The 18,820-nt window shown below is 39.6% G+C and overlaps 2 protein-coding genes across 2 annotated transcripts in view; both read right to left on the bottom strand.

Moving 5' to 3' along the window:
- The window catches only part of arb2a (ARB2 cotranscriptional regulator A), a 172,631-nt gene extending 162,058 nt beyond the window's left edge, over window positions 1-10,573 (bottom strand). Inside the window, exons 1-4 of the mRNA XM_085475145.1 lie at window positions 10,518-10,573; window positions 9,714-9,854; window positions 8,007-8,108; window positions 4,492-4,592 (exon numbers count right to left, since the gene is read on the bottom strand). Of these exons, the coding sequence (XP_085331271.1) occupies window positions 4,492-4,592; window positions 8,007-8,108; window positions 9,714-9,819 (309 nt within the window). The 5' untranslated portion in view covers window positions 9,820-9,854; window positions 10,518-10,573. The remainder of the gene's footprint in view (window positions 1-4,491; window positions 4,593-8,006; window positions 8,109-9,713; window positions 9,855-10,517) is intronic.
- Window positions 10,574-14,636: 4,063 nt separating this feature from the next.
- kiaa0825 (KIAA0825 ortholog) overlaps window positions 14,637-18,820 on the bottom strand; it is a 117,084-nt gene continuing 112,900 nt past the window's right edge. The window contains exon 23 of the mRNA XM_085475131.1: window positions 14,637-14,866. Within this exon, the coding sequence (XP_085331257.1) occupies window positions 14,677-14,866 (190 nt within the window). The 3' untranslated portion in view covers window positions 14,637-14,676. The remainder of the gene's footprint in view (window positions 14,867-18,820) is intronic.

Below are 18,820 nucleotides of genomic sequence, written 5' to 3'. Positions count from 1 at the left end.
AGGCCATCACACCAACATTCTCGTTCTCCCTCTTTCTATCTGTCCCTCCATTCAGACGAGGCTGAAGTGCAAATTGGACATCTGGTGCTGTGATGTGTCTGACAATACAGCCGCCACCCTCCCGCCTCCGCGCACACAGACACACGAATGCACGTGCACATACAAGGAGTCCTCCACGCAAAATGCAGAACTGTGAGCATACAGTGATGGTAAAAGGAAGAAAGGAAGGAGAGAGGGAGAAATGGACAGAGGCATGGAGAAAGGGAGGGAGAGAAAGGAATTTGATTGAACATTAGGGGGCAATGATGAAGCTATTCTATTCACACTGCCAGGGGCAAACACATGCACCCATGTCCTTGTGCCATCTTACACAGCTCTTGGGCTGAATGTAGCTAGTTCTCAGACCGTCTCAGGTGGCTGGCTGATAGAGGGCATTAGGGTGTGTTGTGGAGTGGAGTTGGCTTATAACAGAGCTGTCTGCATAGAGTGTTGTTCCACATTTACCCTCATGACATCTGCAAAGAGTCTTCTGTCTGACATAAAGAACAGGATGATAGTGTTGAAAGAAACGACTACACAAACAAACAACAGCATGCAGTAAGAATTCAAGGAGAAATACATTTGCATGCATTGGCTATACAGTTGCATAAATAAGCATACAGGTATGGCTTTGTACACACACACATACACACACGCACATCCTTAAACCCACACATAAAGAGGCTGACTAAGCACCATAACCTACTTTTACAACCAAAGGCATACAATTCAGTAGTTGTGTCTATTTATAATGGAGCATATTTCTTCCCAGCAAAAACAATGCATTTGTACTTGCAAAGCTGTATGAGAGGTACAGTATTCATTTTCTTGAATCATCTGTGGCCTAAAAACAACAGACAGATAATATTGCTTATTCAGGTAGTGCTCCTTTCTTCTTAGCCAGTTAATCTCCCGAAGCACAACTCATACAGTATTTGTTCTCATTACACAAGCTCACATCAACAGGGATTGACACTATTTCCTTTCTCCTTCTCTGAAGAAGATATAACTGTCAATTTTTTTTAATCACAGGATGAATAAAATTTGCATACATTGTGCTTGATGATTATTTGCTTCATCTGAATGCTTGGCCCCCCTCAGATGCTCGAGTTCAGCTGGTTTAAATATCTGTGTGTTCTTTCTGGGCCTTTGCTTTCCTGCTACCAAATGTTTGTTTCTACATCCTCTTTAGATGCTGGTAGATAGCGCCCAAGCATTCAAAAGAAAGGGGGGGGGGGGGGGGGGGGGATTTACAGACGGCTCTCAAAGGAGCTACTGTATACAGCATAAAAAAAAAAAACAGGTAATCCCACAAACAGGTCTATCACTTTGCTTTGAACTTCAAAGAATGTTCACAACAATTAAAAGCAACATAGTAGGGAATGCAAATTACAAAAAGAAAAAAAAGAAAAAGATTACAAAAGAACATTTGTCTCATTATCTTAATGCATATTGTATGTTGTGGAACAGTGGGAGTGAATTAGAGGTGAACTTTATAATGGTGTATGTTTGGATATACAGAAAAAATATTCTGTATATCCAAAAAAGGTGCATCAAAGAGCTCCACAGAAAATATTGAGCTCTGCTTAAATAATGCCTTTCGTTAAAGCAAAATTCTTTCAAAGGTACTGTCAGTTTTTTTTTAGTTTATTTAACAGAAAAAATAAAATTGTATTCATAAATATACAATTATTAGTGTGTAATTAGAAATACTCCTATGGATCTTAGAAATGCATAGGAGCAGACACCAGTTTGTGAAAGCCGCCATGTTGCCCCACCATCTGAAAATACAGTGACTGAGATGGACACTATCATTACACCTCTCTGCATTTTATGTATGTGGCTAGAGACTGGCCACATGCGTAGTACGACACAGACAGAGGAGAAGAGAACATTCATTTTAATTCGGGTCTTCATCATCAGACTCTACGATATGAAGGATCATATCGATGTTTTAACATCTGAGAAGAGGTCCCCTTCACCAAAGAAGTGAAAACAGAAATAGACAACGCGACTGACATATCATGTCACTCTCTTCCTCCTCTTTGCTAACTGTCCAAGCCCAATAGTGTCAAGCTAACAGCAGCTAACAAAGGCTAACAGCAGCTAACAGCTCAACAGTTGCCGATAAAAAAGCTCAGGATATCTTCAACAACTCACCTCAGTATTGTTGTCATTGAACAGCCATGAACTTTACTGACTCGTCAACTTGTATCGAGCTCCATTCACAAAGTTTTATAGCTTCCCCCGAAGTAAATAGACGTGGACACGTAATGACAGCTGAGATAAACAGCAGACTGACAGTCTACACTTAGTACAGATGTATTTTGTATTTTGAATTGGGAGGGGTGAGAAAACAGAATTCAGCTGACTGCAAACTGCTCACATCTAGTGGTGAGATTTTACAAAAGGTGCCTTTAAGTACCTAGTGACACATCTAGTGACTTTTTGGACAAACAGTCACCGAAACCTACAGATGAGTGTAAAGTCTCCTCTCCCACCATAAACAAACTGCTCTCTGTGGCTACGCAGTTGAGTGAGAGGCTGTGATCTACTTGCACAGATATACACAGTGTTGTTTGGAAGGTCTGGGTAACAAATCATACTTGAGAGCATTTTTAATGACCACTTAACAATTATACGCAGTCATATGAAAAAAAAGTTTTCATATGACACTATGGAGGTCGGTGAAAAACGAAGTACACTCTGCTTATCCAACACACCACATATTTACATACACATTCACACAAGCAGTATTTAACACTACCCGCTCCTATCTATTTGTATACATTTATACTCTGAATCCATTGGGCACAACTCGGCATTCAGTATCTTGCCCAAGGACACTCTGGCATGTAGACTGGAGCAGCTAGGGATCGAACCTACCAACCTTCCAATTAGAAGAGGACCTGCTCTACCTCCTGAGCCACAGCCACCCCAATTAAGAGGGTAAGTAGGAGCCAGGTGCCACAAATCAAATGCACTTGATGAACTGATTATCAGGAAGTGTGACCACGTCTTTAAATGGAGAAGTGTGGCCAGTTTGCTGGTGTGGAGCATTCGGATGTCTGTTAACACAATACCACAATCTTTCCAGGAGTCGATACACCAGCAAATTCACTCTAAGGTGAAACCGTGCAATGATCAGAGAAAATGAAAAAAAATATCATCACAAAGGCTTCATCACAGTTATAAAATCAAGATTCTTAAAAATAAATACAATTGATTCAACTTAAAGACAAGTCTTTAGTCATGCTGAGAAATATAATAAAAATATGAATTCATTTGTACAAGATCATGAAAAGCAGTAAAAGGAGTGTGAATCTACAGGGTGCCAGACTTCCATGTTTCGAACCTAATAACTTTGTTTTTACAGCGAGTAGTGTAAAGCAATATCCTAAAAGGGACCAAAGCATAATGTTTTCAGGTCAGAGGAAATAATAAAGTCATAAAAAGAAGGATGATTATCAGCTGAAGAAAATGAGACTACCTATACCTTTTTCAAGTTGCTTCTCAAAGTTCAGCTTTAGGTTTGGCAGAAAGCTTACATCATGATGTGAGTCCCTCACTACGTAATGCTAGAAAAACAAGCTCCAACGTTAACTGAGCAACAAAAACTGAACTTAAAAGTATTATTTCCCTAAAGTAGTGATGTCACAACGCCAACAATCCGTTGGCTGAAAGTTGTGAAAGTATGCTATTGTGAGATTTTTGTTTTAGCTTAAACGAGATAACATTAGCGTTGGTTTAAAAAGGCTAAGATTCATTGTTAATACAGAGAGTATATCAAAAAGAATTTCCCGATTTCAAAGTGCTTTAATTGCACAGCTGTTTACCGGTGGAGATCAAAACAGGGGACTCGTAAATTTCACATGTTTGCAGATAGGTGGGATCCCAACAGCAGGGACTCTAGAAATCCTCACAAACGTATGGGACGGGTTTGACTATTATATGGACCTGTGCCATGTGTCTGGAGGGGGGCACATTGAGCACTTCTGAACACTACAAGTTTTACATGTAAAACTTTATATTCAGAAAGAATTTTTAAATTTACCACAAGCTTTTATGGCTAATAAAATGAGCTTTTTTTTAAAATTAGATTATGCTTTTTGATACACCCTGTGTATGTTTTTAATGTAAAGTGAACAAAAAACTTATTATACTCAGCGGCTGTAGATTCTATCGCCTGTCTTTGTAGAGCAAGTTCAAAGTGCTTACTTAAAGAAGTGCTTAGAATACATTCTGTATTTTAGTTGCCTATAGCTTTGTGTGTCAGTCTGAGCCTATTTGCTGTCCAAACAGACAACAACCAGTGCAACATCTTCTCACCAGTCAAGACAGATAATCCTAATAAGCTCAGCAGCTGAAGCCAAACTTGATCAATATGGCCCAACTGAAGTATAATAAAGCATACTATGAACTGGCAGGCCAGCAGAAAAAGCAGTGTGTTACCTCTCCAAGAGCTTCATAGCGTTTCTGGTTCCAGCGGTGGAGATCCTCCCTGGCATTGAAGACAAAGGGTTCACCCGTTTTTATATGGCGGAGTTGGCCATCTGTTGGAAAAAAATGTAATGGGACAAAAAGAGACGTGTAATAATAATAAACAATACCTTTCTATTATTTCTATTACAGCGTGCAAGTAAAGTAGGCGAATCCCTGCTCTTGACGGCACATCAAAACGTACATCTGCCTGCCAAACTAAACTTGACTTTTTTTACTGCTTATTTTTTATCCCCCCCATCTGGCAGGTACAAGGCCCATGGATGCAGCAGCATTCTTCCAGTCACGACTCCAACAGCCTTCTGGGTTGTCTGGCAGGCCAGAGCTGGACAGCTGGTATGGTAAAAATTCTCTTTCCCTCTCTCTGTCTCTTCACTCATCTAAAAAGCCTCTCCCCTTCCTCTTTAACAGTGCCCATCTCCCTCTCCTTCAGTGCTCACTCTGGCGACAGGCCACAGTTCTGTCCCTGCCTTTTCCACCTGAAATCTCCAAGAGCAAAGACTAAAGTGGGTATGGGAAAGGTTCTCAGTATGTTTTGTGTATGCGTGTGAGCATGAAGGGAGAAAGTTCGGCTGGCAAGCATTAGGCACAACGACAACTGCTCCTCGTAGTTCCTTTGAGGATGTTGTCTGGGCATCAGCCAATCACCCTAAGCAGTAGAGCTTACACACACACAAAAACCCACACAGATCAGAAGCTCCAGCCAGGAGGACCAGGTGTGGGAATACAGTAGGTGTCACTTAAGTATCTGCGCTGCCGTAAATTGCTACAAGTAAGCCACACCGCCATTACTACACAAAAGAATTGACAGAGAAAACGAAAAGTCTTTGGAACGATGCTTAAGTGATTTATTATAATTCAAGGAAACGAGGGGAGCTTTTAGTATATTCAAGATGTATTTAATGCAAAACAGTCCTAAGATACAAAAACAGTGTTCAGAAATGGATCTACTTTTTTCAGCAATTACCCTCATGTGGCTGTGGAACCCCTACCTTAGCAATGAGCCCATCGATCCTCCAGTTGACACTACAACACAATAAAACACTAAACAGTGTTAAATTTAATTTTGACCTTTATGACTGCAAAAATTGCAAGAGCTAAGCCACAAAAAGTACACATACTTAACCCAAATAGCCAGGGGGCTCTCATATTTTCTCAATTATTGCAAAACGTAAAAACCATCTAAGATATAAATAAATAAATCTTTGCAAGATAAAAGAATGCGCATTTTTTTCATTTCCTTCTAAATTGCCACCATTTTCACACCTCTATCAATGTGATAAATCGTACATTGCTAGCTCACTGTATATAACAACATTCGCTTTCATAGTTACTTGTTAGACAACCTGTAATCCTGAATGCAGGTTCGGTGTCGCTTTGCATTAAAAAATAGATTTGTGCCTGAGAGGTACACAAGAAGTTAGGATAAAGCAGTGTGCACAAAAAGTACTTTGAAAAAATAAAAATCAATTATGCATTCGTGGAGGGGTGAGGATCTAAACACTACTTCCTAAAAGAGGAGCTATAATGAAATCCTACAGTAGCAAAGGTGTGTGTGTGTGTCTGTGTAGGTGCGTGTGTGTCTGTGTGTGTGCATGCATGGGCTGGGGGTGATCAGCTCCACCGTCTCCCACATCACATCCTCTCAAAGGAATAACATTTTCTCAACTTTTCTCCTCTTTTTCTGTCATAATTAGCATTCTGTTCTCAATTTGGCCGCTTAATTAGGTGTACATAACCTTGGATTTCCAGTAATGGAAAACCGCAGGGCTAGCAAGATGAAGCCATCATCTTCAGTGATTAAGATACCTGCAAACTATTGTACACAGCCTCTTCTGTATTCACATCATTACATGGTCAAATTAACATTTTTGTTCCACCTGTCTCTGGCTAAAGTAGCCCGAGAGCAGCTATATAAATGCCTGCAAGCCAGAGCGACTGTGTGTCGACATACTAGAGACATTGCCTGAGGGCCACCATGGCTTTAATAGAAATGCTATCCTTCAAAAACAGGCCTGAGTAGAAACTGACAAGACATACAGATTGGTAGGGCTGCGCAGTGTGTGTGTGTCTGTGTGTGTGTGAGAGAGAGAGCAAGCTCTTCTTCAGCTGGAGATTTTACACAGGATGTGAAAATAGAGAAATACAGAGGAAGGGATATAAAAAGGGATGAAAGGAGACAGAAGGAGGAGGAAGAGGAGATGGAGAGTCTCTGAATGTGTTTCTGCCTCCATGGTAGACTGAGCTGGGACTTGCGGGTGGGGTAGAGTGGTTGGCGGGTGTTGGCATAATAGCCGGTGGGGGCTAAGTCTCCATGTCTCTGTTCTTAGGCACAGCGAGGTTATGCAAATGCTCCGTCAGGCAGAGGGCAAGGCTGAGTAGGTTACTGACGGGCCGTAGAGTACACAACATGTCCCCCACTCAGCCAGACAGACAGCCAGTAGAGACACTGACAGAGAACAGAAAGAGGGTGAGAGAGAGAGGAAAAGGCTACAAAGGAATACTAAGCCAAAATCCCGAGCACTACTACCTTTCCAGCTCTTCCCCTTTTCTCCACCTGGTTTGATTAAAGCAAGCCAAGAGAATCCTAAAGAGACTTTCATATCATTTACACCCACACCACTTTGGCTTCAGCTCTGCTCCTTACTCTAATGTTGAATGACATACACCTTTACTTGCTCAAAGAGACATTGTCATTAAATATAAAATGCTGACATAACACAAAAGCGAACGGTAATGATTCCAGTTCCCCAACCTGAGGACCATGACCCATCTAGCACTCTAAGGTTTAATCTCACGGATCACAAGACGACAAAAGAAGTAAATCAAGGCAGAAAAAAGTATTACCTTCTTTTTTTTTTAACACAAATCTGACCTGACTTTTACAAAATTTGCTTACTGGTGGATTTCATCAGTTTGCAACAAAAAGTTACAAGCACACATTGCTTTATTTTAAGGCTTCATTGGAAACCACTACAGCTGACACGTGAAAGACAGAGCCTTGTATATTTCCCTGGAATTTACTTCCAGACCTTACAGAGTTTTTTCCTCAATCCAGATAAAATGTAACACATTCACCTCAGTTAAAGAATTATGTCTATGCTGTCTGCAGTGTTACTTATGGCAATGAGAAACTTTCTGTATCTCTCTCCCTTGGGTTTGAGTGATCTAAATTTTCTTATCGGGATCTGTGTGAAGGTCAGTGTACCATTCAATTTGTTGTGACCATGCAGATTCATCCATGACGCTATGACACTACAGAACTGTGCACGTGTCAGCAAAGAAGGCTACGAGTAGACTAGAAAAAATAGCATAACTCATCTAATCTTTGTCATCTTTGACATCTCTAGATGTCATGGGATTTGGTGTTTTTTGTTACGGCAGCAGGCTTTGTGTAACTGGTCAAACCGTGGAGCTCATCATGACACTTTTGGCTTTTGTTCTAAAAAGTAAATCTATGCACTCACATTCATTAAAGGCATATTCAAACTCCTCCAAGGTTTTGGGGAAAGTGAAAGGAGGTTCATCTTTCTTCATCAGTTCATCCAAGTCTATTCTTGACAGCAAATCTGTGGGAAAAAAGCAAATGATTTTATTTCAATGACACAAACTCCATCCATCCATCCGTTTTTTCCACTTATCTGCATTATACTAAATCCACACATTCATTTTGTAATCTCCGTTTCTCTCCCACAATGTTGAAATCACTATGTACATTTTACTTTCATTATCCCCATATGACGAAGCAACAGATGCGTGTTTAAGCTAAAAGGTCTTCTTAAATCATCATTAAGATGTATAGTGGGTAGAAAAGAGAGCATTCACATACAATACATGCAATATATACATTAAGTATAGTTTTAAGTTCAAGAGACAAATGTTTAACATATCCTAACAGAGAGATACCATAAAATGTCTTGGTAAGGTGTAAAACTGACATGTGGTTATTCAGCAGTCTACTGGGGTGATGTATAACCATCCAGCCATTTTCTTCCACTTATCCAGTTCAAAATCACGGTTGGACCAGAGCCTATCCCAACTGTCGCAAGAAGCAGGGTACACTCTGGACAATTGCTAAGAGGACTAACATAGAGTTAAGACACTCTAGGCCAAATGTATGGTCAATTTAGAATGACCAACCCAGGGAGAAGGGGCCATGCATGCACACTCAACAAAGAACCACTGTGTCATTACACAGCAGTTTTATAAAACGATTAAGTGACTCCTTGACCCCTGAGAAGGGTGGCTCCAGTCAGAATAAAAAGGTTTCATCATAGTATAAAGGTGATCAGTCACTGTTACACTTTAAGGGCTCTCAAACTACTTCTGACATGACTGGCAAGGTAAAGGTTCACACCGAACACACCATGATTTTTATTCATCTTGAACAATAAAATTAATCAAGGTTGATCCATCCAACCATCCATCCATTTTCTGATGCTTATCCAGGTTCAGGTCGTGGGGGCAGCAGTCTGAGCAGAGAAGCCCAGACTTCCCTCACCCCAGCCACCTCCTCCACCTCATCCTGGGGGACTTCTCCTGGGCCTCCTCCCAGTAGGGTATAACTCAGATGCCCAAACCTTTTGGTCCTTTCAAGTCAATTCATATTTTTATAGTTTGAATATATTTTTATAGTTGATTCATACTTTCATAGTTTTGGTTCATTTACTAAAATTAATCACTTTTAGTAAATGGAGTCAGTCAGTAAAGGTCAGCATAACAGCATCAGCAAGTTTTTAATTTTCCCTAAAGAAAGAATATAGCATGTTAAGTTGTATATTTCTCCCTAGCTGTCCTCATCCTAAATGCAGTGGCTCTCTTTCTTACATTTAAAGAACCACTGTTTTAAACCACGCTTTTAAACTATTTCCCATCATTTAAGAAAGCTTTTTATTTGTTCTTTTTAATTAAGAATTATATATATATATATATATATATATATATATATATAATTTAATTATATATATATATATTTTAAAGACATTTTATTACAGCTCATAATCTTATTGATTTGTGTGGTATTGAGTCTGAAATGATGGTGTGCCTGCCGTTAGGTCAAAATAGAAGAAAAAGACCTTAATTTGGTTCAGAAAAGTAAAGCCTGTTTCCCTCTGTTTTACTAATTCTCCTTAAATGATTATTTATTAGTGTTATCATTATTAATAATAATTCACCTTTGAGTGCAGTAGTTTTCTCTCTATCTTCCTGGCCAGCAACCTGGGCCATGATGATCCACAATATGAACAGGGCTGGTGTTGCAGCACAAAAATGAGAGAGCATGGGTCCTTTCCTCCCAGTGATCACTGAGGTGAATCCTGTCAAGTGACGCAATAAAAAGAATAAAACCAAGAATTGGGCATGAGTTAGGTTAGTACCATATATAAAAATATTTCTCAGTATCAGCCCTCTGTAAGACCACAATAGCAATTGGGTCACAGCATGCTGCACCTATAAGGTTGCAGCAGGCCATAACATTTGGGATGTTACTGCTCCGTCCTGCTCTCCTGTAAACACAACAATCTCCCAGTTTCTTAAAGAGAATGAATTAGTGATTAGTTACTCTATAATAACACAACACTGCAGCTATCTGTCAGCCATAATACCATAAAACATGGAGGAAGTCGTGTTGCCCACTTAGCACACGTGCAACAGCTGAGTTAAATATGCAAACACAGAGAAATTCTTCTTCCTTTAAAACTGCGCTGAAGTTACTACAAAAGCGGCATTCATTTTCACACGTATAACTCTCTCTGACTCCTCCGTCATTTTCTCCACAACAGAAAACATCTGTTTATGCTCTGTGAGAAAGAAATCCCCTGAAAAAGAGCCAGCCCCCTAGATGGACCACTGCGAGCGGGTACAGCAGGATATTCGTGTTTTTATTAGACGTTTATTTTAACCAAACGAAGCAGAGAGGATCGAGCAGGGAACCGCTATTTACAGCGGATGCATGCATACTTTCATTTCGACTCACGCACCATTAGCAGGGTATGCGACTATCCAGTTGTTGCTGCTTCCTTGTAATTTTGTAAAACAGGAAGGACTCTCGGCAATGCTGCATGGAGCGCGTGAGGCTTCCGGGTTACCGGGGCAACGGACTGGAAGATCCATTTAAAGAGACAGTAGCACAGCAGCTGCAGGAACTTGTACAGATGTTCTCTGGCGTGTGATTGCCATCAGTTCTCTGATCCTAACTCTGTATTGCTCGGTGATAGGAGCATAGTTGATCGAGCAAATATGCAACCCTGTGTTGATTTATATTTAATAAATCAACTATAGTTCGCAAAATATCCAATAGTACAAAAATATAATACACTATTCCCATAACAGTGTGGCGATCGTGGCTCAAGAGTTGGCCGCTCGTCTTGTAATCGGAAGGTTGCCGGTTCAAGCCCTGGCTCGGACAGTCTCGGTCGTTTTGTCCTTGGGCAAGACACTTCACCTACTGCCTACTGGTGATGGTCAGAGGGGCCGATGGCGCGATATGGCAACCTCGCTTCTGTCAGTCTGCCCCAGGGCAGCTGTGGCTACAACTGTAGCTTGCCTCCACCAGTGTGTGAATGTGAGAATGAATGAATAGTGGAATTGTTAAGCGCTTTGAGGTTCTCCAAAAGCGTTATATAAATGCAATCCATTATTATTAAAAGCATATTCATCAGTAAAGTCATATAAGGATCTGTATGCAGATAAACAAGCAATAGTCAAGTCATGATGTAGTGGTTGTGCCACCTGTTAAGTATTTGTATCTGTGTACACAGTAACTCTGTGTGGGCCATAGCGTCTGCTGCAGTCTTACTGAAAAAAGAGAGAGGATACCTGTGGACCAGTCAACACCTTCCTGATGGTATTGTGTGATGCCTACAAGTTTGTCCTCAAAACTCTGCATAAACTAACGGGCTGACTGAATGTGTGCTTTTGTGTCTTTGGGGTACATAAAATGCATTCTTTATTCAATTTTAAACACATTCAGGTCTGTTACCATATAGTCCTGTGCAAACGTTCTGAGTCACATCTCGTTTCTATATATTTTGCTTCAAGGAACAGATTCTCACTTGTTTGTTTGTGGTATTAAGTGGTCTTGAGCAACAGGAAAAGGATTTTCAAAGTTCTATGGACATTTTTTGCCTTTCCAGTCATTGTCATTCTAGTCTTTGTACCTGACTATTTTCAGAGGAATGGGTTTCTTTAAGCCACTTAACACTGACCTATGAATCATTTAATCATATAAAGCATAGGTGTCAAACTTGCCAAATTTGGCCCGCAGCCTAATTTAATTTGGCCCGCAAAGCCATACAAAATTATTATTAGAGCTGGCCAACTGTTATATACCGATTATATATATATTGTTTAGTATTAAGCTTTGCTTGTTCCATATTCAGTTTTTCAGCAAAACTTGTTTGAGTCCATAAGAAGATATTCATTCTTAAATCTGGAGGAAGATTTTTTTTCAATAAAAAACAAACAATCAAGTAGCTCAAGACTTTTGCACAGTAGTGTATATAATTATAGAAGCAGGAGGATAATACTCTAAGAGATGTTAGTTTATGGTGAATGTTGGGCCATTGTATCAGGATAACTTAACCTTTACTTTACTTAAAATTGATGTAAAGTGTGATTAGAAACATTTTAACAACAAAAAGTAAAAAGAATAAAATAAAATATTACTACTACTACTACTACTAATAATAATAATAATAATAACAATAAAGGCTCAGGGCAGCAGTGGTCAGCAGCTCTCAGAATGACACAATTGTTTTGCTAATGTGTTACATCTCACCTTTTGTCCTGTTTAACATAATGAACTAACCCTTTTTTGATTCTTCACCTCGTACCCATAGGCATCGGTGTCCTGTAGGAAAAAGCTGTTGGAAATGTGTAATATCAAATGGACTGGCAGTTCTCAAGCATTTTTCTAGTTTAGTCTGACTCCTTGGTGCACTCGGACACAGGACTGTTCCTACAAAACATGAGAAAGTGACATTGTTTAGAGCCTGTTACAGTATATCCAAAGGGAAAGGAGGGTAACTTGATTGAAACTAGACTTGCCAGACTGATACTGATACTATGTCACAGGTGATTTACTAAAAAACTACTATATCTGCCACATACTGCTCACCTGAATCAGGTGCCTGCAGCTTTACTTCACACTTTTTGCTGCAGATGTCCTACTGGTGTCCTACTTTTTATTGGCTTTGAATTGAAACAGTCTCTCTGGGGAGTCGCAGTTCATCTTTTTTCTCAAGTAGAGCAATGGCAGTACCGCAGAGAGATCTAAATGACAACTAAAAGTGGCACGGATAATCACTCAGTGTGACAGGACAAGGGAGATGGACAGTCTGTGCTTGCAGTAGACCACACGTATGGGCATGAGGGACGGAAATGTCTAACAAATGCATCATCAGTTTAGAAATTGAAAGCCAAAGAGGAGCTGGGAGTTGACATAAGGAACAAACATATATAGTACGGCTCTAGCTCAAAGATATTCTTCATGTTGCTCACCACATGTTGATGAAAACACACGGATGAGCATGCAAACAAAGATTCTATGGTGAGCATTTACAGTGGAAAATGCACGAGACTGAGAGTAATCAATTCAAAACTAAAAATGCTGCAACGGCTCATTCTTTCTACACATGCAATCAAGACATCAGGGATTCTAAAAGGATTATGTAGGTGTGGTAATCCCCAACTAAATATGCATTATAAAACATGTTTTGTTTTGTTTTTTCATAATACTTTGTTGTGAATTAACTGTCACTTTCATTGAGACTTGTCTTCTGAGTCTATCACTTGAATCTAGTGGAAATACATATTTAATAAGTGAACAGGCGCTCGAAAAACAGAGAGCAGAAAGCAGTTATCAAAAAAAAATATGTATTTGGCTAGCTAAATATATATATTTTTTTCTGCAAAACAATAATAAAACCGTTTTGTTGGTGCATTAAATACAGTAAATTTAAAAAAAAAGGAAAGAAGAATGTTGTTTTCTTCTTGTTTAGCCCTTTTTTGTGTGTGACAAAAGCAGAAATAAATTGCTGAAGATTTTGTTGTCTTTTGTATTCTCTAAGTGGTTTGATGATTGTAACCCTGCTACATTTGCATCAATAATCTAGTTAAGGGTAAAAAGAAACATGTTTTTTTGCAACAGGAAATGGTTTCCTCCTGTTTCAAAGACACTGGGGTGTGTAGCAGTCTTTGTGAGCTGAAATTGCACTCTTATAGATAAAAAGAACAGAATTTGAGTTGATAAATCTCTTTTTTTGAACATCAGGTATAATTGGGGACACATATGTACTCCAAAACATAATACTAATATCATAATCACAAAGATTATAAATCACTGATTCAAAGAGATCACATATTATATACAGGTTGTATGTAAAGAAGGAGAATATTCACAGGTGAGGTAGGATTATGCCTTTGTTTTCATTTTTAATTCTAAAAAAATCAGTCTCCATCTCATAAGTAACAAAATATGGACATATATGGGAAAAAAACAGTGAACAATTGTGTTACGCAGTTTATGGGGAAAATACTGACAGATATTTCATAGACAGACAGATTTGGAGGACACATTGTTATCAAAACATACTTCATCTCGCTTCCCAACCATAATAAATTGATGTTTTCTTTCAGGAACCAGGAGAAAGTATGCTGACATCAGTGTCTTTACACTCACTGTCTCAAAAAAAAGGAAGGAAAAAAAAAATCTTCAACTACCTACAATGATCACACAGTCCCATCTTGTCCCAGGCAAACAAATTCAGGCTCTCCATTTCCCCAGAACTGATTTCTGTCGGCGTGCTCTAAAAAGATGAAATGCATCTGATGCAGCACAGAAAAGCACAGAGAGTTTGTCTGAGGTATGTGTATAAAGAGGGAGGCACCATCTCTCACACACTTTTTTGTTTCTTGCCCTCTCTCTCTCTCATTTTCTCATGCACACACATATGCAAATTTGCAGAATTCAGTACATGTGCAAACCCAATTACACCTACAAATGTGCAAACACACATCCCCACATATATACACACTGTAATACCTTGAGAGCTCCAAGTGCATATTACAAGAAAAATATTTTACAACGTGATAAAAAAAAAAAAAAAAACAATAATAAAAATCCATCGGCGTGGGCTGTTACGGGGTAGAACCTTCATCAGATGCAGATGGTTGTGTTTTCCCCTGGGCCTGCTTTCCGGGTGTCTCATCAGCTTCAGGGGGGTTCTGTGGTCCTGGGGTGCAGCAGCAACCCAAAAAAGCTTTCTCAAGTTCCTCCACCATCGCTTTCTCTCCATCTTCCAGCTGTGCACCCTCCTGCATCTCCCACCTGAAGAGCACCAAAGCGCACAACATCAGCCATTTTAATACTTGTCAAAGTTAAAACAAACAAACATTAAAACCTGCTGAATGTGCTCTCCGAGGACCATGAACACTGTTTTCTGAGCTCAACCTGGCTGACTGATGATGGCCTTTAAAAAACAAAACTAAACACCCTTTTGAGTCTAAATTGAAAAATGAGAGGTGTTTTGGGGCTGTAACAAAGGCTTGAATTCAACCCAATATAAACAATTGATCGATTTAGGTTTACCTACTGAGCAATTTAGAGATACAAATGTTAAGCTGATGTTAAGCTTGCTTGAAATGCTAAAGTTTAGATTTTTTCTTCTTATATTTGTAAAAATGTTTACATGATTTACATATATCTGCATGCAAATATTGCTTTCCATGAGAATCGTTTCACTTTGCTGAATGAGGTCTGATGGCTTCAAATCTGTTGGTCGTCTATGGAGTTTCCAGTGGTGTTAAAAGTTTCACCCTTGAACTAAATTTAGATATAAAAGTGTGCCTTTTGTATATTTCAAGCAAAACAACCTTTGTGTAGACATCTGACAAAGTCATCTTCAGCATCTTTTCAACAAGTGTTTGTTGAATTGTTTATTTTTATGCAAGTCTGGACAATGGCTGCAAATCGGCTGATTTCGCGTGCATGCTGCACACCACCGAGGATCTACAAACCACACTTTCATGCTTTAGCTTCTCACATGGGAGCCTTCTTCTCATTCTTTTTTCATGCTGTGTGGGTCTGTATCACGGCACTTTCTGCTACTGTGACACGCTGTTAGACATACACTTTTGCACTCGTGTAAACATACACTCTTGGGTATCCACACAAAGAGAATGAAAACTCAGAGGACACTGTAAGAAATACTCAAGTATACATATATATTCCCTTTCTGTCAGTTGGATTCTTACTGTGGCTAAGCGCTAGCATTACATCTGCCAAACCTTCCTTGTTTGGGTGACTAATTTTTAGCGGGAGAGATTATTTGATGTATCATGTTTATTCTCGATTTTGTTTTATTGCTTATACAGTATGTCTCCTCATTGCATTTTTATAATTCTTCAAGCTACAGAGTGGAGCGCTTCAATATGAAGACATCAAGGGCAGTCACTTTGTAATTCACTCGCAGTATTTCAATTGAATCCCTTGACGAGTGACTGTGGTCAATCAAATCCATATGGAGAGCTGGCTGAAGGGCTGCCTTTGAGCTGCCGCATCACACTCCATCCAAACAAGAATATCTGTCTAACTGCAAATGATTGCATTTTCATTGCAATCTCAGAGTCTCCTTTCATCCTTCCGTCTTTTCGATTTCTCACGATATCATCAAACGTGAACTATATCATATGCTATATAAAGCTGTGCTCTGCGCATGCGTGTGAAGAAGAAGAGGGGGTAAAACATACTATGTTCATTACATAGATAGCAAAAGATGAGTCTCTGGGTGCACTATGATGAAGCTTCAGACTCTGTTGTACAGACTGGACAATTCAGACGCTGCAGCCGCTGTCAGCGTAATATTTACCGTCTGTAAGGAGACGATCTGTTTATGCAAATATGCTTTGGCAGAAACATTTCCGCTCAACAGCGGCGTAGTCCCTCCATGTACAACTTTGGTCACGGATTCCTCTGTTCCCATGTAATTTTTCCCTCAATCTCTCTTTGCAGCCTTCGCAGGGCTAGTGGAACGTATATGAAAACAGAACAAATGGGTAAGTTATCCCTGCATTTTTTTTTTCTTTTTTCGCTGACATCAAATTAAAATCAGCTCCACCGAATAACGTTCATAAGATACAAACGCACAAACAAAACAATGCAAATGTCACATAGTGTGCAAAACAAAAGCAGCACGGGAGTGAGAGGGGGGAAACGGAAAGCTGGAGGAATGGCAGCCAATAAAGGAGGGAGCGAGGGAGGAAGGAAGACAGGAAGGTACGCTAAAGGTTTTTCAATGTTTAATTTTCAAATAGGATTAAGCAGAATGACATTTAGCTGAAGGTTACAGGCTCAGCATTGTCTTAGCTGATATTGATATGCAGGAGGCGCCCTGCTTGTCACTGGGACAAACACTGTTGATGAATGAGAAGCCTTTCCCCAGCAAGGTGTTAAGTGCAAATTTGAAATGAGAGAGAAGCAGAGGTAGAGAGAGGTATAAAAAAAAGAAAGAAAAACACACGTACACCCGCATGCACATAAACACACACGCACGGCATTACCGTGTTAGTTGCCATGTAAACTGTCACTAGATAATGTTGCCAAAAGTGTAAATTGTTCCATAAAGTATTGGTTGGATATTAGTTGAGGCGGGTTGATCTTGTGCTGAAAATGAGTGAAAAAAAACGCACAAGGTGCTTTGCTGTGTGTATCTAATTTCAACTACAACACAACAATTCCTCTTAGAAATGCATAAGTAGGCTAAAGTTGACAGTAACTTCTCTGTATCCTCATTTCGGCAAGTTTTCCCCCGGAATTTACATCTTAATAAGGGGAGTCTTACCCTTTAATTCTTATGGGCTCTGCTCATTTCTCATGTATTAATACTGGAGCTGCTGACTTGGCTCTTCCTCTGAATACAGAATAGGACACACATATTAAGACTCATATATTTACAGGATTGATGCCACGGGAGATTGTCTCAGAGTGAGATGAAAAGGCTGGCTCAGATATATTTCAATGTGAACATCGATGTAAGCTGTCCTAATCATGGGATGATGCAGGCACAAGACAGAAAGCATCTATTCTAAATTTCAGCTGATAATGAGTAGTGATGTTCAACAAATTAAGAGCATAAGCCTTTCCCAGAGATCATCAGGCGATCAACTTAATAAATCTTACTCAAAACACAACGCAGATGAAACTTTGATGTTCGACTCCAGCAAGGCTCTGCCTTCTAGAGCGGATAACAAAAAACAGATGTAAACTGTCAGGAAAAAAATATCGCTGTGGAGGAAAGAGCGGAGGGGAAAAAAGCAAGGAAGAAGAAATGATCAGCAACAGGATAATAGAGGCAGGGCTACAAGTACAGACTATTTGAAAGAAAGTGAGTGAGCAAAAAGACAGCGTGCCTTAAAGATCACAACAGACAGTGGGCAGTGGTTTCTTTTGCAGCTGTCAGCGGGCTGAGTGGTTTCTCTCAGAGCGTTGGGTGTTTGTGCTGCACAGGGTGCCCTGTCTGCTTTGCCACTGGGACCTCTGTTTGTTTAAAAGGCTTGCCTGTCAAACAGAGAGCGCCACCGAGAGCCAGATACTCAGCTAAATGACTCTGACAGCAGCCCTAATCAGAGGCTTTGCACATTGCTGCAGGGCCTGGAGGATCCATCATAACCCAAGCCTAAATATTTAAAGTGCTAAACTTTCCAAAGGTCAGGCCTTTCCATGCATGCCAGGGCGACATGTGTCAGAAGTAGGAAGAGAGGCACTGAACAAGAGAGAGACACAAAGACATGGGGAGAGAGGCTATGGTTAATGTCCTTCATTTCTCTCCCTCTTTTATTTTTATTCTTGTGAACTCTGCATTCATTTTAGGGAAGAAATCAGAGGCAAACACCACTTTTATTTTTTCGTTCTGTTTTGAAGCCTTGGTTAATGTTGAGATTTTGGTTTCGTGCAGACTGGTGGAAAGAAACTATGCAGAATTTAGGACTCATTTAGGTAATTATTTTATAAATTTATAGAAATTAGAGCATCTTTATCGAGACGAGAACCAATTTGTACATTTAAGCATAACAAATATGAAAATTTGCAATACCAAAAAAATTTCTTAATGTAAGTAACCAACTTACACATTTTAATGCTAATATCTAGTTTGTTGTTTTAGTTACTTGTGAATTTTATTTGTCAAAAAAATACTTTTTTTTTTTTATAATCTCTCATCGTCTGAACCCCAAATCCCTACAACCAGTAGAATTTACAAATATCAGTTTCTTTATTTTTATTTAT

The sequence above is a fragment of the Copadichromis virginalis genome, linkage group LG12 (assembly GCF_057382275.1).
Source record: "Copadichromis virginalis isolate Kocher_CV1m ecotype Utaka linkage group LG12, C_Virginalis_male_GT1.1, whole genome shotgun sequence".
In the NCBI taxonomy this organism is placed as follows: Eukaryota; Metazoa; Chordata; class Actinopteri; order Cichliformes; family Cichlidae; genus Copadichromis; species Copadichromis virginalis.
This window is presented reverse-complemented; position numbering and strand designations above follow the sequence as displayed.